The sequence below is a fragment of the Fukomys damarensis genome, unplaced genomic scaffold (genome assembly GCF_012274545.1).
Source record: "Fukomys damarensis isolate Sample0158 unplaced genomic scaffold, DMR_v1.0_HiC HiC_scaffold_10, whole genome shotgun sequence".
Taxonomy (NCBI): domain Eukaryota; kingdom Metazoa; phylum Chordata; class Mammalia; order Rodentia; family Bathyergidae; genus Fukomys; species Fukomys damarensis.
This window is the reverse complement of record NW_022900922.1, coordinates 38,045,364-38,070,299: the sequence shown is the minus strand read 5'-3', so window position 1 is coordinate 38,070,299 and position 24,936 is coordinate 38,045,364. Positions and strand designations below refer to the sequence as shown.

Genomic DNA, 24,936 nt, shown 5'->3' with positions numbered 1-24,936 from the left:
AAAAAAAAAAAAAAAAATGTAGAAGGCGCACCCAGAAAAAAATAAGGCAAACTGACTCAATTCTTAAAGCTATATAGAAAAGTGCTACATTATTGTGATGTAGTAATTAAGTAGTGTTTTTACAAAAGTTACCCTCAGATGAATACCCAGAACTTTCCATGTTGATTAGGTGAGGGACTGAGAAACAGCTTCTAAGCATTTGTAGTACGCATTCTCCTTACTCTCTGAATGTGAAATTAGAATGTGTCATGCTATCTGACCACAGACACGTCCCCACCCACACCACCAGCCCAGACCACACTTGGCAATTCATCTAGTAGCCCCGGATGGAAACTCCATGTGGAGTAAACAAGGCCATCACCACTCTGAGCAGGACCTGAGGCTGCTTCTTGCGCAGTGGGCTTCCTGTAAGTGGCGGCACAACATCTCCGCCACCTGAGAGCCTGTTCTCAGGATCGAAGCCTTACTGCTTGTGTGACTGTCAGCTTCCTCTTTGAAGCAAGCAGGGAGGCCCCTTGATTTTGGAGCAGGTGTGCCATGCTATTAAAAGAATTTGTTCTGATCCATGTCAGAAACTGTTCCAGATGCTGGAGCTGTGGCAGCAACTAAACCAGCACACACTCACAGGCTCATACGTTAAGTGGGGACACACCTGACGCAACACACTCAATGACAGCTTTGCACGGAGAAGAGAGGAAGGAGCCTCAAACCGCCCCTGCACAGCACAGGGAAGTAACTGCGATATAAACCTGTGCAGGCAAACAACGAAGCCAGCGCTGGCAGACAGGGCTTCTGTCCCAGAATCCTCAGTCCCGCTTGGAAAGGAGCCAGTGCCTTGCGCTGGCTCCCTGGAAAGAACTCCTGGTTGCAGCAGGTCAGAGAGGACACACAGCTGCGTTGGGGTGACCTGGGCTTCCATCTTGAAAATCAGTTAAGTCATTTACGGGTCAGGTTTTCTTCAACATAAATTAAATACAGAGAGATCTGATTCTTCTTCATTTGGGCAGTTGCTACAGACTGTTACAGAGAACCATCCACTTGAAAGAACAGAATATTGAACATTTTAGATTGATTTGGATTGTAATTTGCTCTTGGTCTTCTATCTTGAAAACTAAAAATTAAACGCCCACTGAAAAAAATTAAAAACACAGGAGTTCATATAATGTAAAACCGAAGTCCAAAAACTGTTTCCTTCATCCTCTTCCCCAGGGGTAACCACAATTGACAGTTTTGCATAGATTCTTTCTATTTTTACCTAGGAGTGTATCTTTTCTAAAAAAATGAGATTACACTATATATTCTCAACTTGAAGCTTGATCATTTTACTCCACAGTCTATCTCAGCTGTCCTTCTGAGTTCTGAAGTCTGCTTTTGAGGCAGTGAGGTTTTTAGCAAAGCTGAGAAGCAGACAGAGAGGTCGGTGAGCCCACTTCCCCTAGCACAGCTCCCCACCGCTCCCCTCACCATCACTGAGTCCATAGCTGGCTCAGGGTTCACTCTCCGTTCCGCTTCCTACATTTCATCCATACCATGTACGTGGGACACCGGCTGTCACTGCCTCACATCTCTCCAAGCCTCTGTGTTCCTCCCTCTCCCCCGATCTCCTCACTGTTCAGAACCACAAGGTGGGCAGCCTCTTCAGCATGGCTACTTTTGCTCAGTAACACACACTGAAGATCCCGCCATGTCTTTCCACAGTGTGACAGTTCGTCTCTTTGTAGTGCTCTACACCGCCAGGGACTGGAGGCCCCAGGTTGTTGTCTGTCCCCTCCTGAAGGGCACCTTTGCGGCACACATACCTTGGTGCTGTAAATAAAGCTGTCATCAATATCCGCATGCAGGTTGTATGAACCTGCTTTAGTTCCTTTGGACAGACACAATGATGTCACTGCTGGGTCATATGTAAGTAGGTTGGGGTCTACATAAATGGCGTTCCAGGGTGATGTAGCTGTCCGCATTCCCATGGCAGCGAACATGAGGTCCTGCCACTTCTGTTCTCCTGGGCAGCAGTGTCAGCCGCTTTCTAGACCTGCTCCTCCTTGCGGCTGGGTGTGGAGTACGTCTCACTGCTGGCTTTGAAATTCCCTTATGATACCTGTGGTGCTGAGCCACCTTCCCCAGATGGCTTTGTCCCCCATGGACTTCCACTGGCAGCTGTCTGTGAAGACTTTAGCCCACTTTAGTTGGGCTGTTTGTCGTTCCATGCACACATATCTGCCTTAGAATTTCCAGTGGCTCCCACTACTTTCTAGCATGGATATACCATAATTTATTTAACTATTCTCCTATTATTGGGTAGTTTCACTGCCTTTCAGCACTCGGAACTGTAAGCGATGCTTCAATGCACAGATTCATGTCTTCCAGAAGAACAATTTATTTAAAATCTCCCTGGAAATGGAATTGCTGAGTACAAAGGCTTTCAGTTTTGATAATCCTGCCAAACTATCATTCAAAAGCCCACAGAAAACTATATTGCTTCTTCATTTTTAAAAATTTCAATTTGGATTCTCTGATTATTGTAGTTATTAGAGCCCCAGTATACTTCTCTTCAACTACGACATCTCAGTAGAAACATAAACAGCTATTTGACAAAGCTTTTCACTAAAAAAAAATTCTAATCAAAATTAAAAAGGTCAAAGGAAATTTACTAAAAGTTACACAAGATGTACACTTAATCTGACTGTATAAGTTGCCTGAAAAAATTGGAGAGGAAGAAAACAGTGCAATTACAGAAAACAACTCCCATACCAAGAATGCACCCTTTCCATGAAGTACTTCCTGTCACAGCCGGAGGGACACTCCTCCAGTGCGGCGCGAGGCAGTCTGCCCCATGTTGTTTTGAATGTGACACTCTTCAGTCTGCACTACAAGAAATCAAACTGGAAACTCTGGAGCGGCTGCCTACTTTATAAACCACACTTCCTGTTTTTAACCCTATGCCCTACATCAGTTATCACTCCTGGTCTACTGACAAAAATAGACTGAAAAATACTATAAATACCCCACTATGTACTTTTTTATTGTCAAACTGAAACAATACATGAAGGAACTTCAGGTTTTTTTTTTCAAATACATTATCTGTTTAATTATACTCCGAAGACATGAAGGTGACTGACTACTTAAAAAGAAAAAGATAACCAGAAATATCAACACCGGCAAACCAGAGAGAAAGGCTTAAATACTCTGCAACAAAATTAGCTTTTGCTGGAAAAGAGAAAGAGTTCTTAATCCCAGGTCTTCATGTGTTAGTGCACTCATCCCTTATCAATATCTTTTGCCATATAATCAATTTTTAAATGTAGATTCACAAGAGGAATACCTTTGTATGCACTGCATAGATAACTTCAGACTATATAGTATTCTGTCGTCGTCTCCCCGCACCCCCATACCAGGGATCAAACTTAGGATGTGCTGGGAGGAAAGCATGTGAAACTTACTGTTTTGTATCTCAGGATCCTTCAAAAAACCTTTTAAACTTTTGGTTTAATTAATAGCACCTTTTACTGATTAATCTGAACAGGAAAACTCAGTTCTTTTAATAATACAAGACATCACTAGGAATGAAAATAATAAAGAAATGATTTCAGGACTCTCCCCCCATATGTAAAGAAGGATTTCTGTTCATAAGAGTTTAGCTCTCATAAATTTCATAGACAAACAGCTTTCAAGATTTAAATATAGGAAAGAGACAACAGCTCCGCTCCCTTCCACAGTTAGAATCTGGTGTGTAAAGCAGACCCCGAGTGACACTGCTGTACAGCACCACAGAATCCTGTACACATGTAGCAAAGAGTGCCAGCTTTGTCACTCCTAAGCTTGAGATACTGAAGTTTAGACTTAGTCAGAAAGTTAACACAAATGGACAAATTAAATTCACTCGTGTTGTTTCCTTATTAGAAGAGAACTTCAACTGGAAAAGAAAAAGTGCTGAGAAGATAGGTCTGGTTTGTCCTGGCATGCAGGTGAATCCATCAGGTCTGGATGGCTCGTTCATACTCTGGCTTCGAGTGACTGTTCAACTTCCCCAATCTCAAGACGAATAAATAAGCACGACTAATTAATGTCCAGGAAAGAATCAGGGCGGGGGTGACACCAGTGAGGAGCCATGACTTTGGGGCAGCCAGCCTGGGCACAGAGCAAACGTGGGTTCCCTGCTGCAGTGCCAGGAGCCCAGAAAAGGGTCACCAGGGACAGTCGCCGTGCATGACAGATGGCTCCACGGCTTTTAGAACAATCCAGTCACTGCAAGTTTCAGCCACTAAATCAAAGGGAAACCCTTGGAATTTAAGCAAGCAACCCAGGCCCAAATGACACCACACATCTGTTCTGAGTACCAAAGCCACCCAGTGTGGGGTCTGCATCCTGCTGAAACTGATGCCACTGAAGGCAGGTGCCAAGGAGACCAGGCAGACACTGGACCCTGGGCGCCTGCAGCGATAGGTGCAGGAAGTGGGCACCACTGAGCAGCAAGAGCAGGGCATGGGCAGAAACAGCGCCCGTGTCATCCACAGGGTTTGGTTTCTCTGACTCCAGAACAAAACCTTCATCTGAACATGTCAGTCCCACACCGCCTACTACTTCCCTGGCAAACTTAATATATCAACAACTGCTCAGCCATTCGCCCCTTCCTGCATCTCTCTGTCTGTGCTGCCGCAGAACCCTGATCCATCCAGAAGCAGCCGTTCCCCTTCCTGATGGGACCCAGGGTGGCCAGGGCAGGTGCCCGACACCAAGGGCACAAACAAACCAAAGGCAGGTGAATGCTGAGCCCTCTCCACACATGCACGTTACATGACATGTGAAAGTATACTAAGATTGTGACGTGAATAAGTAACCACCTCTGCAGAGATGGCATGACACCAACCCTTCTGCACGTTATAGAACAAATTTATAAAGCCTAACAGATGTATATGAACATAATGTAATCTACACATTGCTCATAAGAAAATCAGAAAATGAAGAGGAAGAGGGAGTAAACACTCATTTTATTAGTTCAGACAGGGTAAGATATGCTGAAGCTATAAACCCACAGCGGCGGCAGCGTGAGGAGCACTGAGGGCTCACGCCGGCTCCTGTGGGGGCAGAGCAGGAAGAGCAGGGCTGCTCTCCAGGCTGGGGGTCTCCCAGGGAGGACAGGGGATGGGAGCGGGACACGGCCCCAGCTGCATGTGGTCCAGCTTCAGATTTAACAGCATCAAATGTGCATCAGAACTGGAGCAAAGACCATATGAAGGTCTAAGTTCATTTCACTTTGACACTTGGATTTAATGGCTTCTGTAGCCGAGAAACACAGAAATGCAGATGCATGTGAATGGGAGGTACCAGGCTGCACTGGGTAAATCACAACCACTCTGTTCCCAGGGCCTGTAAGCGTGCAGATCTGGGTTTTTCCTCTTCTCTGAAAATTAAGATGAATGTAGCAGAGTGAGCTGCACCAGCTCCCACGTGCACACCTTGATGGTTGTGCACTGTACTGGGGGCAGGTGAAGACTCACAGAGGTAAGAGCAGTTGCATGGGGATCCAGACGCTCCTTCCTCGGGCTCTCTGTGTGACTCCTGAGGGGTCAGGAAGCTGCCACCTGACCCCTGCCTCCCAGGCTCCTCCAGGGCACAGACACAGACAGCGGCCCTCTGGTGGCTTCTTCTCAATGCTCTGAGGGCAAACATGGGCTGCCACACGGGCGCAGTGTGCTCCTTCCCACTGCTGTAGCCACTCTTCTGTCACCCTTTTATGGGCCTCTACCCAATGGTCAGTACAGCTCCTGCTGTTGTGCATGGGCTCAGCACCCGTTCTCCTAGTGATCTCCAGACTGGAAACATGCACACAGTGGGTTTCCAAAGCGAGCAGGGTGGGAGGACGGCAGGTCCTGCTGGAGCCCCTTTGTGCCCAGAGCTCCTGCGCGGTGCTGCTCCTGGCACCTGTGCAGAAGCAGCACTGGCCTAGTTTCACACAACACTACTTAGGGTTCCGAGCCTCTCTTTCTAGCAGGACAAAAAAAAAGTAAGACACAGTGCAAATGGAAAAAGAAGAGAAAAACAGGGCCCAAGAACACACATCCATTTTTCTTTTTGTTAATACAACCCAACCATAGAGTACAAGAATATGAATTTCTTCCATACCCATCATATTTAAGTCTGTGAAGGTAGCATTTCATCATGTCATAAAACCCATTATTAAAGTCCCTCCATGCACGAACTTGCTAATCACAGGCTGTCAAACTGAATGCAACCAGAAATGGCAGCAATTTCAAAACAGAAAATAGGTTTCAAGTATATCGTAGTTATAAATTTACTTTGGTTGTCACTCAAACATTTTCATTATTAGCATGACAGTATCAGAAAATTAAGCTAAAATGATCCAAAAAAGAATCCATTCCTCAAGTAAATATTCTGTACAATAAAAATATTCTATTAGCACTGTCTTTAATTTGCTCCAATAGACAAGAACTGCATCGTGAACATCTCTTGACCCAAACACAGCCCAGCTACAGACGGTTCCCCTCAAGGTTCTGCTTCCGGACTGTTTCTGCAACACGAAGCTCAGGTACGTTATCTAGCTTTCTGACAAAGTGATCTGAAAGCAAAGAAGTCTCAGGTTTGCCAGCCAAAGGCTCCCTCATGGCCTCAGATCACATTGGACCCCAGTTTTCTCACCTCTCTGCCCTGCCAGGTCTGTGAGCTTCCCTTTTCTTGTGGACTCCTAAGAAATGGTCAACTCGATGTTCAGAATAAATAGTACTCCAAATGGCTCTCTACTAAGCTGCCCTAAATGCATTTTGGGATTGGTTCATAAGAGAAGATATTAAGGAAGTTGGATATAATTAATCCAACAACCCCTTTCAACCCTGAGATTCTGAATTGGCACTGGACGGATGCCACCATTTCTGACCTCCAGGAAGATGAAACCCACAAAGCACTACTCTGGCTTCGTTCTCTGGGCAAGCTCAACTGATGCTCAACCCCTAGGAACTTGACTGAAGGTCTGCACCTTCCCTGCTCCCTGAGCACAGGGCTGAGCTCCTGGGATGCACGCGATGTTTTATCAGAGCCTCATGGAATCAGAACCAGCAAGAGCCTGGGTTGCGCCCATGGTGTCTTGGGACAGGTGGTGTAGGCAGGAAGAGAGGGACACGAGACAAGCAAGGAAAGAGCCCTGGCAGATGTTTTGAAGAGGGGAATTACAGAAACCAGGACCACACTTGTGCATATAAAATACTTAAAAGAGAATGACAACAACAGAGACGCACTCTACCAGTTCTTAAACTTTTCTTTCAGTTCTAGCCACAATAAAAGCATGTGAATGACATTGCTTTTCCTGAAACTAAGAAAGTACTGTCTTTTATAAATTATCATGCCAGAGACAATTGTAACTTTGCTATGGTAGAAAGGAAAGGACACTTGAAATACACATTTTTCAGCTCAGCTCTTGGAATTATTTTTCATTTGCCCAAAGTTAGCAGGGAAGAACTGTAACTTATTTCCACCTCACCCCATCTCCAGAAATGCAAAGAAGAACAAAGAAATTTAAGAACAACCCAAACTAGGAAGGTAAGCTAGGGGGTGTGGGCATGAAAGTAAGAAAAAGTAATACCAAAATGCATCTCACACCTGTGTCCTGTCTGCGGCCTCCAACTGTCCCTACTGCTCTCTCCACAGTCAGAGGGAAGCTGTTCCTGAGCCTATGACAGCAGCTGGGAGTTGATCATGCTGGGATGCGGTGCCCAGTCCTGCAGAAGGGCAGCTGGCAGGCCTGGTTTTCAATTACAACATGGGACTCTGTCCCTGCAAGGGATCTGCAGGTACCTGAGCTGACCAGAGTAGCTTCTGGGGTTTCTGGCCAGGCCACTTGCCTGGCCAGTCTCACTGTTGTTATTTTAATGCCATAGATCCTCTACACTAGGGACTAGACTATCAAGGCATATTTCATGCTGACTTAAAATCTGCAAGAAGTCCAAACAGAACAACTGGAAATCATCTGAAGCTCAGCTTTCTGTTGTGATATGTGTTATAAATCACAGGGAAAGCACAGCCGTTGTCAGTTTTCCAGCTCAAGGTAACCATAATGAGCAGTGTGCATCTCGGTGCAACCCAGGGCACCGCCCAGGCCCGGATCCCCAGGGTCCCTCAACCCTCACTTTGCACACACTGCACAGAGGGACCAGCGTGAGCCCACAGCGGGGTCACCACCAGCCACCTTCCCAAGGGACACTCAGGACAGCAGCTTGCAGATGTGGGGAGGTATAGGGTGGAGAGAAGTAGCTCCCGGTTAAGCTGATTCAACTGCAGCATTTGCTGCAAACCTTCAGCGTTCCCAGGCACAGCGTACACCATGCTGTAAGCATGTGTGCTGGGCTGCCTGACATCTGCTCCTCTGCTCATCTGTGGCAATGGCTTTGGGGTGGCTCCTGAGATCAAAACAATGTCAGAGTCTCCAACAGCCTTCGAAAACTTTCAGACTCAACTGGTCAAGAGAATACCACTAAACTTAGGGCTAACATTAACACAAAGGTAACAAAGGCCCCAAATAATAATAAAACACTCAGGGTGAAGAGAATGCTACAATAGTGGAGCATCTTCAAACACTTATCATCTCGGAGTTTATACCACAAACAGTGGTGTAGGGTATGAACACCAATTTAGGAATAAGCCTCTCAGATCTAAAGGTAGAGAAACAAAATCAGGTAAAGTGAGGGGGGACAATCCTTAACACTTTCCATGGCACCCCAGAAGCATAAGTTCCACAGAACCGTAATACAGAGAAAACAGCCCTGGAACACATGTGCGCCTTTTCTAAGCCCTCACTGCCCGGAGAGCCACTTGGAGGTCAGCGTCGGTCAGGACAGTGCGTAGCTTTCCCAGCACAGAAGATGGCACAGTGGGAACCACTGGGTGACACGACTACGCCTAACACAGGCCTTCCAAATGCAAAACAGACTTCTGGATGAGATTTACTGTGAGGGAGATTACAAAAAGCCAGGGTAGACAGGAAGGACAGAGGCACAGTGTGGAAAGATCGAGGTGAAAGAGAGGAAAACAGATGTTCACATTCTGTGTTCTCTCCTTTCCTTCAGTGTCTGATCCCTAGGGACAGTGAGCACAGGAGGTGACGCTGGTGACACAACCGGGAGGCTGACCTCCAGGGCAAAGCCCCTCCAGGGACCCTGCTGGCAATGGAGGGCGTCACCTGACCATGAAAAATGACAACAGCAGTAACACTGCCATGAATTGAAATTCACCAAATACACCCACGTCATGAGCTCATACAAGTAATTTAAAAATAAAATACCTTGTTGACAACCTCTGAAAAACACTAGGGAACCAACTCATTCTGAAAACAAAGACTCAAGCATTCTTTCCTAACTTTCGTGTATGAACTATACTTAGGAATAACAAAAAATAGTTGCTGAAAAAAATTAAACTTAGCGTTCCAGCTAATAATCATTAGTTTGCAATCGCTAATATGATCCCTAATAGATCATGGGAAAAATGACTACTGGGGCCAATATATGAAAGGTTCACAGTGAACTATGAAAGGGAGACCAAGCTGATAATATCTGAATTTCATTTTCAACCTTAACACCACAAACAGAAAGAATAGGAACCACTGTTTGGCCCTTGTGGAAGTAAACGTACATGAAAACAAAATCAAACCTAATGTTGATAAATGCTTATTTAACCACACATCTAGAGGGAAAGACAGAGGGACAAGCTCAATGGCACCAAGAGGAAGAATATGAAAAATTCGGAATGTGGGAAAAATCTATGGAAAAACCTGATTTATTCATCAACAAAACAAAACAACAACAAAAACTAAATGGGACCCTAAAGAAAAGTAAAAAAACAAAACAAAAAAAGCAAGCAAGCAAACAAGCGAGCAAGCAAACAAGAGACACATTAACCAAAAGGAAAGAAAGGTAGAGACAGAGAGAACCCAACTCTAGCAAAAGTTACTGACAATAGGAATTTGAACAGTGACTGAGGGTTTGATGAAATGAAGGAACTGCTGTTCATTGTTTTCTAGATCTGGTAATGGTAATATGACTGACTGTGTCTTAACAAACATCAGTCCTTATCTGACTTGTTCAGGGAGAATGATCTAACACATGGGCTTTGCTTTACACCAGCAGGTCCCGGGCAGTGGGAGCCCGGCGCAGACCGGACAGGACTGGCTGGGGCTGCAGCAGCCTAAGTGGCCAACGGGGCTGTCTCACTCTTCACACCGTTCTGTTTTGATGTGCCCAAAAATTTCTATAACAAAAAGTTTTTAAATGACTTCAAACTGTTTGCTTGCACAACAAACAGTATGTTAGGATATCCTCAAGACAAATAGCATAGTTTACAGCCATCAATTCAATACATAATAAAATAAATACTTCAGCTGACAAGACATGCAATGAAGAAAATATGCGGGCCACGGGCCATTTCAAGGTTAATAAATTTCACGTTTCAGTCCATTAGAGCCAAAATTTAGCTTTATTAAAAAATGCTTGGCAGACAAAGAAATTATAACCAAATGTCCAAAGCACTGAAGTGGCTCAACACATGACTATCTAGTATTTTAAATGCTTATTTATTAAAAAAAAAAAGAAACATTAAAAAAATGACCTTACCTAATGAAACCAGGATTTAAAATACAGTGGACCCTTGACTTATGAACTCCATCGGGTTCCTGAGGGCTGCCTGTAACTCAAGTTGGTTGTAAGTCAATTCAGCTGAGATCTGGACGTTTACCTGGGTACACACTATAGATAACAAGAGGCAGATGAATCTTTCATTGACCTAATTAACCCAAGTTGTTCGTATGTCAGGCTAGGTCATAACTTGAGGGTCCACCATAAGAGGACCGGCACGATGATCTTTTAGGAAACAAAATGCCTCTGCTTGTAAACAGACCAAGCACAGGGTCACTTTCACAATACTTTTGAGATGAAACTAAGAATGCTCCTAGGAGTTATAGAAGCTCTTCCCTGAGAGCTCAGTAAAGGAAGAGATCATCAATGCGGACATTTATTTCCTCAGGGATGAAGCCCACCCAGTTGGTGTCTATACTGACGGACAGCAGAACTCACACAGCACTCAGCTGCTCAGCAGCGGAGCCCAGGAGCCCGTGAGGGGCGGCGGGGATGGGACCCTGCTGTGGGAGCCAACGCACAGTTCTCATTCAGCCAGCAGAGCAGCCTGAGGAGGCCAACCAAGCTCCAGGAGCATGACATTTGTGATGGTGCCCAAAACTCCACAAGGCCCAGTCGTCAGAAGAATTCTGCAAAAGCGGAGCTGGATTTAGATCTTTGATGTTACATGTATGTTACAACATTCTAATTCCTTTAAAATAGGTGGACTATGTGTTATTTCTGTAACCGTCATCCTATTTAATCAACCAAAGTTCCCTTCTTGGACAGTTATTGAATTAAAAAATAGCTGACTCCATGTGACACGCTACTGAAAATGTCTGCTAATCTCAAAAGCCGAACCACGAACTGATAGTGCAACCGCCGCTCATCCTGGCTCGAGAAGCCCTCCCATGGTATTTCTCATGGGCCAATCAGGCTCGCGCTGGTGCTGCACTACTGAAGGCACAGAGTGCTGGCTGCATCCAGACAGCGTCCAGCAGGACGGCTGAGCAGCATGGACCTGGGCCAGGCTAGACACGGACAGGAGTCAGACTGCACATCCAGGACAGGACAGGACAGGACACACTGTGAGCGGGCTGAGTACTGGTGACAGGAACGCCTGATGAGGCTGGAGCACAGTGGACTCAACCTACTCGGAGCTGACCCCTCCTGCGTCCCTCGGGCCTGGGAGGGGAACCCTGAACGCATTTTGTAGCCACAGCACCACGACAAGAACCCCGTAAGAACCTGACGGCAGCCTCGGAAGCAATGCCCTGCGCACCCCTCACTCACCCTCCAGAAGTCCTGGAGGTCTTCCTGGTTTAACGCTACGGTTTAACAACTGCTCGGACGGGCATGCAACGGAGGCGATGACTTCTTGATATAAGCAGGCAAAAAGTGCCACCACCTCACAGTTCTGCATGAAAAGATCTACAGGAGCTAAAGCCACACAGCAGGAGGAAGACAGCAGTGCTGGAAGGGCCCTGACACCATGGCCAACAAAGGCACGCTTCACAAGCAGTCGAAATACATTTTTGTTAGCAACTGCAAAGAATGATGATAATTTAAAGCAAAATATTAATAAAAAACAGATAACAAACATAGCGAGTCTTTTTTAAGATAATTTTCTTCTCAAAATGCACTGGATTTTAATTTTAATTTGGAGAAAATTCACCGCAAGTGGTCCAAGGAGATAGGAGTTTTGAAAATAAAGGACGTAAAATCATAATGGGGTCACAGATCTATTTTGGTACCTAACATTTTGCCATCTAAGGCTATTGTATTTTTCACCAAAACATCTGCTCTACACACATACAGATGCCGCCCCCACCACTACCACAGTCCCAGTCAATAGCAAACAAACAAATCAACCAATACAAAGAGAAGCGCCAGGCGCAGTTGCAGGTCCCAGCCAGGAGCAGGCCGCATTTCTGGAGCTTCCTCCTGCGCAGGCCGCAGGGTGCACGAGTGCACACCAGCTCCAGCAAGCCACTGGGCTCGGCTTCTGCACAGCATACCTGGCTCCTCTGCTTACAGAATCCAGAAAGCGAGAATCTGTCACAACCTGGAAAAGACACAGCGCCATGCAGAGCAGCCCGGTGACCTCGGCTGAACTCACGAATGGCGTCTCAAATGTGAAAGGCACTGGGCTGTCGGCTGCTCACACAGATGTGAACACTGGCAGGCTGCGGAACAAATTTCTTGGATCATTTTTTTTTAACATCAATAATTTTTATTTATTTGATTATAATCTATCTGCAGGGACCCAGACCACTTTCTTTTTTTAAAAACGTGGATACGTTAAAAACAGCTATTGAAGTGACCCCATCCCTTCTCAGGTACAGTCTGTTCTGATGACCCCATTCCCAGGCGGTCTGGCTGTGAGACCAGATGTGTGACTGCACAGCCACGAGGCAGGGACAGCACAGGTGCACCAGAGTTGCAGGAAACCCTGCGGGTGGTAGCCGGGCCTCCTTTCCCTTTGGCTGTGAAACTGTCACTCTCACAACTCTTCCTCCGTGACTGACAGGGGTGACTTCTCCGTCATTATGTTTCTCATTACACCTTTATGTTTTTGTACACTTTTCCTAGTAATCCAATTTTTACTGTTTGACTTTTCTCCTACTCATGGAATTTGGGGTAAAATCTATACACAGTGAGTGTACAGACATTAGATGAACAATGCAATGGGACACCACATAATGTGCACTGCACAACCTGTTAGCAGACACAGGATGCAGGCCACCGCCATCAGTCCTACTGGTCCCCTTCCGCCACCTCTTGGCCCCCCCACCTGGTGCCTGCAGCCAGTCACCATGGTTAGTCAGCTGTCCGAAACTGCACTGAGATGGACTTCACAGTGCATAGGTACTCCTTTGTATTCAGCCTTTTTGCTTAAACATGGGTTTTTTTTTAATCCACCCTCCATATGACAATTCTGCAGCCTCTCCGCTGTGGACATTTAGACTGGGTCCAGTTTTGAATTATTATACAAGTTAAAACTGAAAAATACTGTAAGTGCTTAAATTAAAAAACATTATGACAGTAAAAGACACACTGCCGTTAATCCCCTCAAAACACTCGCTCCTTCAAGTGTGCTCATTTCACTGCTCTTGCCACCTTCTGAAGCAGCTCTGGAAGTTCTTAAAGTGAGATGCTGCAGCTACCTTGGTGTCCTGAATCCACACAAAATATCTGCTTCCCAGGCTCATTTTGACTTGGAGAAGCACTGGAGCTACATGGTGTGAACGCAGGAAGTAAGGTGCAGGAGGACTCAGCGCTGCCTGTCCATCAGATGGGACTTGGCAGCAGCGTTCACTGTTATTTCTCATCCCACTTCATAAAAACACGAAAAAGATTGCCAGAAGTGCTTCAGAAAATGTCAAAAATTATGGGATAAGTGCATTTAAATGAAGGTGATTACAGGGAGAAGGAATAATGGTGATGCCTTTTACTATAAAAAACTTTAAAAATGTAAACATTCACCTTACTTTCTAATCATTCTGTGTAAGTACAGTCATCATGACCCTATAGTGTAAGTCTGACTGTACACGTACTGTTTATTTTCCTGGGAAAACATCTACAATTAGCACTGGTGGGTCATGGGGTAGATCTATGTTTTACTCTGTAAGAAACTTTCCAAATCAGTTGTGCCATTTTACAGGTTCTCCAGTGACAGGTGGAGTTCTAGTTGCTCTGCACCCTTTGTTATTGTCAGTCTTTGATTTTAGCTATTCCCTCCCCCGCTTCTTTTAACAGCAAAAGATCCACTGAATACATAGTGACATACACAAAGACAGCACCCATCCTAGGGGATGTGTGCTGGTACATGGCACATCATGCCTCTTCCTTCCCACCCCCCATGTACAAAAAGCTTTGTTTCCACTTTTTCCTTCTATTTTCACTACTTTTTCATTTCTCTTCCTTTCTTTTGCCCTCCCTCTTCTACTGTTCCCCTCCCCATTGGAACATTTTCTTCCCATTTCCCAATATCTATATTCTTGTGGGGTTTATTTGCCTTTTCCTGATTAGAAATGATGTGTGACTTCCACTCATGACTGGCCAGTCGTGTGTCTTTGTGAAAAGCTGGTTCCTATATTTATCCACTTGTTCCAACAGATCTGCTGAGAAAACTTTCTTTTGTGATGGACATCCCCCGGTGCCTCTGTCGAACTTAACTGACTGTGTATATGTGGGTTCTCTTGCTCTACTAATCTATTTGTGTATCCTTGTGTTAATGCTACACTCCCTATATGACAATGGTCTTGCAAATCTTTGTGCCAAGCAGTGAGAACACACTTTCTGGTCCTGTGTGAGACTGTGCAGGCTGTTCAAAGTCCCTTGCTTTTCCAAGTTTCAGCATGATCTTGTAAACTCTACCAAAAAACCTACTGCGGTTGACTGGGAATGCACTTAATCCATAGATCAACTTAGGAGACCTGACTTCTTAATATCGAGACTTCTAAATCAAAAGCATAGCATATTAAAGCTTTCTGTTTTATGCTTCTTCTTTTCTGTTTCTATGTATTTCCCACCCTCATCAAGATACATTTGTATATGACAAAGTGTACACATGTACCTGATATACTGTCTTTTTAAATAAAAATACAAGAATAATGAATGCACCTTTCCTTGGCCAACACCTTCTACCAGTCACACCCCCCACCACAGTCATCCCTCTGTATCCATGAGGAATTAGCTCCAAAAGGTTGGGTACTAAACCCACAGTTGGTCAAGTCTCTCATGGAAAATGCTGTGTTGTATGCATAGAACCCATCCATGCCCTCCCGCAAGCACACTTTACATCAGCTCTGGGTTACATACAAACTGAATGCAATGTCCATGTTATGCAAATAGCCATTAGACTGTATTGCTGAGGGAGCAACGGTGAGGGGAAAGCATGTCCCTGTCCAGTGCAGATTCAATATCCCCAAACACATTCTTTCTGCCTCGCGGTTGTCTGAGTCTAGAGATGCGGGTCCTGATTACAGAAGCCTCATATGGGCCCATAAGCGTTTCAATGATCCATGCTCTCAGGGAGCAAGATAGAGCTTCAAGGTCTATCTATAGCTTTCAATTTTTTGAAAAACCATGTAAATACTCAAATTTTCTTTATTTTCCACCTTCTAGCATCTTATTCTCTAGAAATTCTATATGTGCCACAGCTTTCAATCAGTCAAGGTACAAAATGCAAGAGATAACCTGATTGTGTGATGTCTCTCGGAGTTTAGTGAAAATATCTGCACGACTGATTCTGAAAGGCTGACTTCTTAAAACAAAATTGAAATTGTTTTGGGTGAAATAAACATGGACAAAAGAAGAGCTGGCATCACCTCTGTGTCCAAGTCAGAGCTGCGCTCACACTCTCACTGCTGTTGGCTGTGCGTCTGGCTTCCTGCTCTGACGACCCAACCGGCCTCGACTGGCACCTGACCCACGGACTTGGCCCGTTCAGGCTACATGCAGCCCCATACAGCAGGGAGCTCTGAGAGGTGTTTGGAATGACACTAGAGATACTCAGAGTTACATGAATGTCTCTCCTTCCCATTACAATTTCAACTGACATAATTGATATAAAAGCATTTGAATTAAAACTCAGTTAAGTACTTTACCTATATAAAATGACTGTTTCAATTCACTTATTAAATGCCTTCAAATATATATACTAAATTAAGTTTATATACCTTTTGTATAGGAAAAAAATTAAAAGATACTTAAGAAAAAAGTTTAAAAGATTATTTTCTGTAATATGCTAAAGATGTGAAATTTCATGTATACTAGAAAGTGGAGACCAAAAATATCAATTTAGACAAAATTTATAGAATGCAAATACAGCTCTTGATAATCATGGATAACCCAACAAGTAAGATCTTAATGACAGTTAGTTGTATGACTCAGAACTAATCAGAAGAATCTTCAGAGACAAACACACAGATGAAGAGGTCGCAATAGTCTAAAGGGCCAACTGCTGGGCTGACAACACAGCGATGGCTATAACGGGTATTTTTTCTTAATCTTGAAATTAATCAACTGGATTGTTTTTAATTGCTGCATACAGTATGGTAAGATAAATTGATTCTAACTACAGCAACAAGTAATCAGTTACCTACTGATTTGCAAAATTCTGTTTTTGGAGATGAAAATTCAAGATAACACTAAAGTTGTTAATTAAAGTTATTTTGGGAGATTAATAGTCAAACTATTCTGATTATTTGCATTACATGAGGCCTCAAGTCAACTGTAAACAATCTCAAAATCACTAAATGACTGCAGACTGAGGTTCAGTTGTAATCATGAAGTCAAAGCTACACAAAGAACAGAACTGAATGGTTTGTAAAAATGAAACGAGCACAGACAACTTCTTCGTGTTTCTGGGATCTGAGAGAGTAAATCGATTGCTCCTATTACAGTGTCAAGTGCCATTTGCTTAATGAAAGGAAGTTTATCTTAAAAGGAAGAAAGCTAGGTTAAAAATGTTCATACCATTCAATATCACACAGCCAGCAGAGTCCTAATTTAGTATAAAAATGATCCCAGGTTAAACATTATAATTAAGGTAAATATTTTTAGACTGTAATATAAGTCAGTCACATTAAAGGCTTATGCTAGTTCAATACCACAGTTGAAAAAAATATGAAGATAAGAGAAAGGATGTGGGGATGCTGAAAGTGCATTGGCCCAGAGGCTGGAAAGCTGTCTGTCATCTAAATGGAACCCAGGATCCATAAGGGCCTGGCATCACCACACACACCCTGTTCCTGGCTGCTTGTGCACAGGGTCCAGGAGCCCTAGCACCTGAGCGCCATGACCCAACACTCGCCAGGGAGCTCAGACTTCATGGAAGACCCGCACGCCACTGCAGCAGGAAACTGCCCCTGCTGGGACATCTAGGAAGCCTCACTGCTTGTGGAAAACAGCAGCACGGCCTGGGCAGTGAGCAGGGCAGCCGTCTTCCGCACCGGCAGTAAGTAAACCCAGAGCACTCCATGTAGATGGGCAGAGCTGGAGCTCAGGGAGAGCCAAGTTTACTCACTGATTCTAAAAGGCTGCAGGAGCCCCTAATGCAGCTCTGTGAGTAACCTGCCTGCACAGAAACATCAGAAGTCATTTAAGGACCATGGATGCATACCCAACAAGGTGAGAATCATTCAATGCCAAGAGCGAAGGTCAGGCAGGCCAATCACGGAGGGAAACAGTAATTTCAGCAAACTTCATTTATCACTGGAGAATCCATCACTTTTTGCCTGGTGATGGCTAATATGTTTGATAACTTGATAGCTACATTTTAATTGAAACACTACTGCTCATACAGCTGTCATGTGAGAATTCACAGAAGGCAGGAAAATGAGTGCTGAAATGCTCATTTCATTTCAATTCAATGAATGTGAATATTCACTGTGTACAATTTACCAAAAGGTGAGTGAGAATAATAATGGAAACAAAGACATTATATGATTTACTTTCCTACTGAAATAAATTTTAAGAAAAATCACTGCAAAAGCATATAACAAATGCTTGGAAGATAAAACGAGGCACAACCTATGACTTCACTCACAAAGCTGCATAAGTGTCTTCTGAGGCGGGCCAGGCCTTGCTCAACACTGGGAGCTGTCCAGCAAGGAAGCAGCAAAGGACAACACAGGCCATGCGCACAGAAGGCAGGACAAGGATGGGGCAGTGCCAACCTCACCTGCAGGCTGGGGGTGCTTCCTGGAGGGGAATGGTGAAGGGTTTGCAAGCACAGGTGAGTACAAGGAGCCTAGCACTCTGGGCAGGAGAAAGAGGGAGAGAGAGATGAGTGGGACAGGCCATGAAGAGCTCAAAGTAGGGGCAAGCAGATCAGTGTGCATCTCAGGACAGAAAACAGCCACATAAAATATCATTAAATTAATTTAATGATTCTGGTTTTGGCATCACTATATATGAACACTATGCAATAAAAACAAGAGGAGTTTAAGTAGTAAACAACTTTATCACCAGCTAATAAATGCATTGTACGATAAAACCAAAATAAAACAATATATGTTAAACAACATTATACAATAAAAACCAAGTGAAGTGAATCAGTTAAAGGACCAAAGAAAAAGGCAAACCTATCAACAACTTACTGGTACATCTACAGATAACCTATGCCTAATATAAATACAGACACTTCTACATAACATCACTTGTATTTAACAGGCAGCTTGGATTTATGTATTCTGCATTATTTCATAAAAGAAGATAACTATTTGATCAAAGTGCTTATTTGATTCCAAAAGCTATAGTTATTTTAAAATACACATTATAGAGTGATGTGAGTGCCTTTCAACTGAAAGCACAAAGATGATACCGGGATGGTGTCAGCCACCCTTCTGTGCTCCATTTTCTCTTCCTAATTACCGTAATAATCTTACAACTACACATTTTCCTTCTATCCTTTTTAATATCAATAATTACATCTTATACAAAAGTGACCAGATTTCTTAAATAGACTTTTTGATAATGGTCACAAGATCACTGCATGAAACTGTCACTCACATTCTCTTATATTTATGCAAAAAAGATATATCACAGGAAGCAAGTATGCATTACCAAAATGATCAATGATAAAGAAATAATTAGTGGTTCTCTGAATTACTGAATAACTAAGCCACTAAGTATCAATAATAAAAGGTACACTAAATCCAACTATCCAAAAAAAGTGTTTAAGTGAATAAGAAGCAAAAGGAAATCTAATTTCCCTCCCTCAGTAAGAATGAGGAAACTATGAATACCAAGAGAAGCAGTAAGCACGTACTAACTTGTAAAAGCATACTCACATTGATCGCTGTAGGTGTACCACAAAACTCTCAGAAAACCCCACTGACTTGGTTACCTACCTGTGGGAGGCAGGCAGTCTTTCCAATCGAAGTAGCCGGCATAAATCCCAGGTTCCAAGGAGCCAACAATGGGATCTGCTTTCAGTTCAATGTAGTTCTCAAAGAGTCTTTGGTCAAGTTCTTTCAGTGAGGCCATGCTAACCTAGAAACACAGAAGACTATGAGCTGCCCAGGTGAGGGTGAAGGAAAAAGTAAAATAATGAAACAGTTCCTAAAGCTAAAAAATAATGCCACTACAACATACCCGAACTTATGGGACACAATGATTGCAGTCCTAAGAGGGAAGTTTACAGCTGTGAATGCCCACATCACAACAGTGAGCCCAAATAAATAACATAATGATGCACTTCAAGGTTCTAGAAACAAAAACAATCCAAACCCAGAGCTAGTACAAGGAAGGAAATCATAAAGATCAGAGAAGAAATCAACTGAGACTAAAAAAACAATACAAAGAATCAGTGAATCAAAGAGCTCGTTGAACAAAAAATATATATAACTAAATAAAGCAGACAAACCCTTAGACAATCTTACCAAAAACAGGAAAGAAAAGATCCAAATCAACACAGTTAGACATGAAAAAGGTGAAATCACAATGCACAATATTGAAATCTAGATTATTAACAATTACTCTGCAAACCTGTGCACCAATAAATTGGAATACAGAAGAGTCTTAGATACATATGAATTATCAAAACTGAATGAAGATATAAAACCTCCAATAATCCAATAAATAATCCAATGAAATAAAAGGTGTAATTTAAAAAAACTACAAATTAAGGAAAGCCAAGAGCTGGATGAATCCTACTTCAGGGGGGATCTACCATGAATACTCCTCAGGCTTTTTAAAGAAATTGAAAGGGAAGCAGGACTCCCAAAGTTATTCTTAGAAGTTACCATTACTCTGATTCCAAAAGCAGAAAAAGGATCCAACCAAAAAAAGCACTAGAGTAATCTCTTTAATGAATATCACTGCAAAAATCCTCCACAAGATACCTGCAAACAGAAGGTATGAGTCATAAAATTAAATGCAGAAAAACTGAAAGCTTCCCCTCTAAAATCAGGAAGGAGACAAGGATGTCTGTTGTCCCCACTCCCGCTCAACACAGTGCTAGAAACATTATCAAGAGCGATCAGGCAAGAAAAGAAATAAGGATATTAAAGGAAGAAGTCAAATTGTCATCTGCAGATGACATGATCCTCTACATAGAAGATCCAAAAAATCTACTACAGACTCCTAGAATTAGTGACCACATTCAGCAATGTAGTAGAATACATTTATACACTAAGAATGAACCACAGGAAAAGGTATTAGGGGGAAAAAGACACCATTTATAATAACACCAAGAAAAATTAAACACAAAGGAACTAAACTAAGGGAATAAAAGACCTCTACAGTGAAAAGTACAGTGCCCTGAAAAAGGTGATCAAAGCGGGCAATAGAAATCGAAAACAATATCCCCTATTCTGGAGAGGCAGAATTAATATAATCAGAATGTCCATATTTTCAAGACTTAATGCACTCTCAATCAAAACACCAACTGCATTTCACAGAACTGGGGAAAACAATCCTAAAATTCATATGGAGCCAGAAGACTCAGAACAGCAGAAGCAAAGCTGAACAATTAGAGCAAAGTGGGAAGCATCACAACCTCAGATCTGAAGTTATCTTACAAAGCTAAAATGATGAAAGAACACAACACTGGTACAAAAGCAGGCACAGATCCACGGAACAGAATGGAGGATGCAGGAACAACCCCAGGCACACACAACTGATCTTTGACAAAGGAGCTAAAAACACACATGGGTAGCTTCTATAACAAATGATGCTAAGAAACTGGCTTTCCATATGCAGAAGATTGATTCTAGGCCCATACCTCTCATCATGTACCAAACTAAAATAAAAATGGATCAAAGATCTAAATGTTAAAACAGAAACTCTGAACCTGTTGGAAGACAAAATAGGTAAAACCCTTGAAGTCACAGGCATAGACAAGGACTTTGTGAACAAAGCACAGATTGCACAGAAAACAGTACCAAGAATCAACAAATGGAGTCATATCAAATAAAAAAGCTTCTGCACAACAAAGAAAATAACCAACAGTGAAGAGACAACCTACAGAATGGGAAAGAATTTTTGCCTGCTATTTCTCAGAGAGAGGACTAATATCTAAAATACATAAAGGACTTAAAAAAATTAGACTCTCCAAAGAACCAGTCAAAAAAATGGGCAACTGAAATGAACAGACACTTCTCAGAAGTACAAATGGCCAATAATACACAAAGAAATGCTCAACGTCACTAGCCATTAGAGAAATGCAAACCAAAATAACATTCAGGTTCTATCTTACTTCAGAAAGAATGGCTGGTATCATCAAGAAATTCAATAATAACAAATGCTGGCAAAGCTGTGCAGGAAAAGGAGCCCATCTGTACTGGTATGAATGCAAACTAGTTCAACCACTATGGTGCTCAGCATTGGGAGTTCTCAGAAAACTAAAACTAGAAATTCCATTTGATCCACTTATTCCCCTTCTAGGTTCTTCAAAGAGGTAAAAACATTATATGGCAGTGAAATATACATATCCATGTTTTTACCAGTACAACTCATAATAGCTTAATCTTGGAAGTAGTCTATACGTCCATCAACAGATGAATGGATAAAGAAAATGTGGTACTTATACACAATGGAGTACTATTCTGCCACAAAGATGGATAAATCTGAGTTACTTGTAGGAAAACAGATGTACTCAATCCATGTTAAGTGAAATAAATCACACAAGCTTAAATACCGTATGTTTTCTCTCACAAAAGAAACCAAAAGTATAAATAAATTAAACAGCAAAATAAAAGATACATAATAGGAAACAGGGAGGGTATTTTCAAATGGGAAAGGGATCAAAAGGTATCAGGAGGCTAGGGATTTAGCTCAATGGCAACACGCCTGCCCCACCAGCACAAGTTCCTGAGTTCAATCCCTGGTGCCAATTTTAAAAAAAATGTCAGGAGGGAACAGCAGGGGAAAGGGGACTGCAAAGAACTCTGAAGTCATGCTGTGTACATGGACCAAGTGCCCACGATGAATATTTTCTCTACATATCACAGATGTGCTATTAAAAGAACTCTAAAACATCAATGATAGTTTTATTTACTAGTCAAATAATTTATATTACTATTAGCATGAAAAGTTTTTAAAAAGGTGAATATAATTTCTGCTGAAAACAGCAAAATACAGGGCCGGAGATTTAGCTCAGTCATGTCACCACCTGCCTGTGAGCACAAGATCCTGGGTGCAAAAAAAACCCAACACCACCACCAACAACAAAATGCTGCTAAAGATGCTCCACATAAACACATACACAGGAAGAAATGATACTATTCATCTCCCCAAATTTGACAGATTTGTAGAAAGCCCCTTTTTTGGTAAAATGTTACAAGATAACCCTAAAATATACACATAAGGGAAAGGTCCCGATACAGCCAAGAAAATCTGCAAAGAATAAAATTAGAAGACTAAACCTACATGATCTCAAGACTCATTATAGAGCCGTAGTAAACACCACAGCGCAGTGCTGACCAAGGCAGACCAGAAAAGGGAGCCAAACACAGAGCCGCCACACCTCATCTGCTGATTCTTTTGACAAAAGCACCAATGAAATGCAACAAGGAAAGAGAGCCTCTTCGATGCTCTGTACTGGGACAGTGTGGTACTTGTACGAAGAGTAACACGAACCTTGGGCCTTCACTTAATATAGAAGAGAACATTACAAGGCCTCTGGAAAAACATATTTAGGGTACAGGAGCTGGGAAAGATTCTGACAAGATATGATAAAAAATAATATATACAGTATATAGAAAATTGAACAATCTCATCAACATTAAAATTTTCTACCCAAAAGATACCATTATAAGCACAAAATAGCAAGCCATACCTAGGAGGAAAAATAAAACACGTGACAAATGACTTTTTTACAAACTTCTAAAAATTACTAATAGGGAGATGAACAACCCAATTTAAAAATAAGCTTAAGGGGGGGCCAGAGATTTAGCTCAGTGGGGCTGCCACATGCTTCACAAGCACAAGGTCCTGAGTTTGATCCCTGGTATCAAAAAATAAAAAAATTTAAAACTTACAAAAATAAGCTTAAGGGATGAACAGTTCATTGTAAACAAAGCATATATGATGGGGTAAGAAAAGGTATTCAATGCCATTATTTATCAGAGAAAGCCAATTAAGGCAACAATAAGGCTGACAAATACAAGAAGAATGAGTGTTAAGTGCTGGTGAGGACATGGGTGAAATGGAATGCTTACAATGCAAAATGAGATACCCATTTGGCGAAGGACAGGGGAAAAGAAAAGAAACAGTGAAGGAAGAAGACCCTCAGAAGAGAGCATGGCCTGAGAAGGCTATGTCCGGCAGGACGTGGGAGCAGCTATCATCATCAGCAGAAGCACAGGGGTGCGAGTGCAATGGTCAGCTGTGGGCCCAGACCAGAAGCCCCTCAGTGTCTGTCATTTGAAAAAGGAACTAGGAAAAACAGCATCAGGGGAACTTTTTTCCCTTACATAAGAAACGCTCTACCTGGCTGGCATCATGAAATTAACGGGTTCACACATAACAAACAGGATCACCACAAATGCTACGATCTCCGTCTCTTGTACTATCTCTTCATGTCAACCACAAATGAATAATTAAAAAATATTCAAGATGATCTACTGAAAATTATCTAAATTATGAAAGAGGAAAACAGTCTGCCATTTATTTTAAGTTGCAACTTCAGATCCTACAAATTATTTTTCTCAAAATGATCTAGATAGGGATTGGGAAAGATATAAAAAAATCTTTTTAATGTCAGTTTCATGCTGTCTCTTGATATAACTTGAAGGAACACAGAGCTCCTACTTACTACTTTACAAAAACCTAGAGAAAAATCAAACTTACTGCTTCTCATATGTAATTTTTAATCATTTTAAATGATAAATAAAATTTCTCTAATAAATATATTCCCATCTCTTCTTACATAAAAGCAAAGTGCTCACTTTCTACAAAGAGTGCTTCTTATTGCAAGACATCATCTTGCAACTCTCAACCTAAGAATTTCTGGAAATACACCAGAAATTTGGCTCTAAGGCCTAAGTCACAACATTTCTCATCAGAATGATTAATCTTTACAAAAAGGCAGGAAGACAAGACAAGACAGAGCCGCCCACTCTGACATTTTCATTCTTTGAAAAAAAAAATTCCAATCTAGTTCATGAACTGGGACTATCATTTATAAAAAGTATGTAACCTACCAAGAGTAAACTCTGATTATATGATTAACAAGGTCATTATCTTTCTTGATCTTTGCATTGAGAAAGGCATACTGACATTAAAAAGTGGTTCTAGCATAGTATTACTTAGAAATCTGATAAACCTTTGCCCAGGAACCAGCCAACCTTTAATAACAAGATTACTTCATTTT

General features: G+C 42.4%; 1 protein-coding gene across 4 annotated transcripts in view; it reads right to left on the bottom strand.

The window, feature by feature from the left end:
- Positions 1 to 24,936, bottom strand: part of Exoc2 (exocyst complex component 2) — a 133,369-nt gene that overhangs the window by 16,692 nt on the left and 91,741 nt on the right. For all 4 annotated transcript variants that reach the window (XM_010622735.3, XM_010622734.3, XM_010622732.3 and 1 more), the window contains one exon: positions 19,472 to 19,613. In XM_010622735.3, the coding sequence (XP_010621037.1) occupies positions 19,472 to 19,613 (142 nt within the window). The remainder of the gene's footprint in view (positions 1 to 19,471; positions 19,614 to 24,936) is intronic.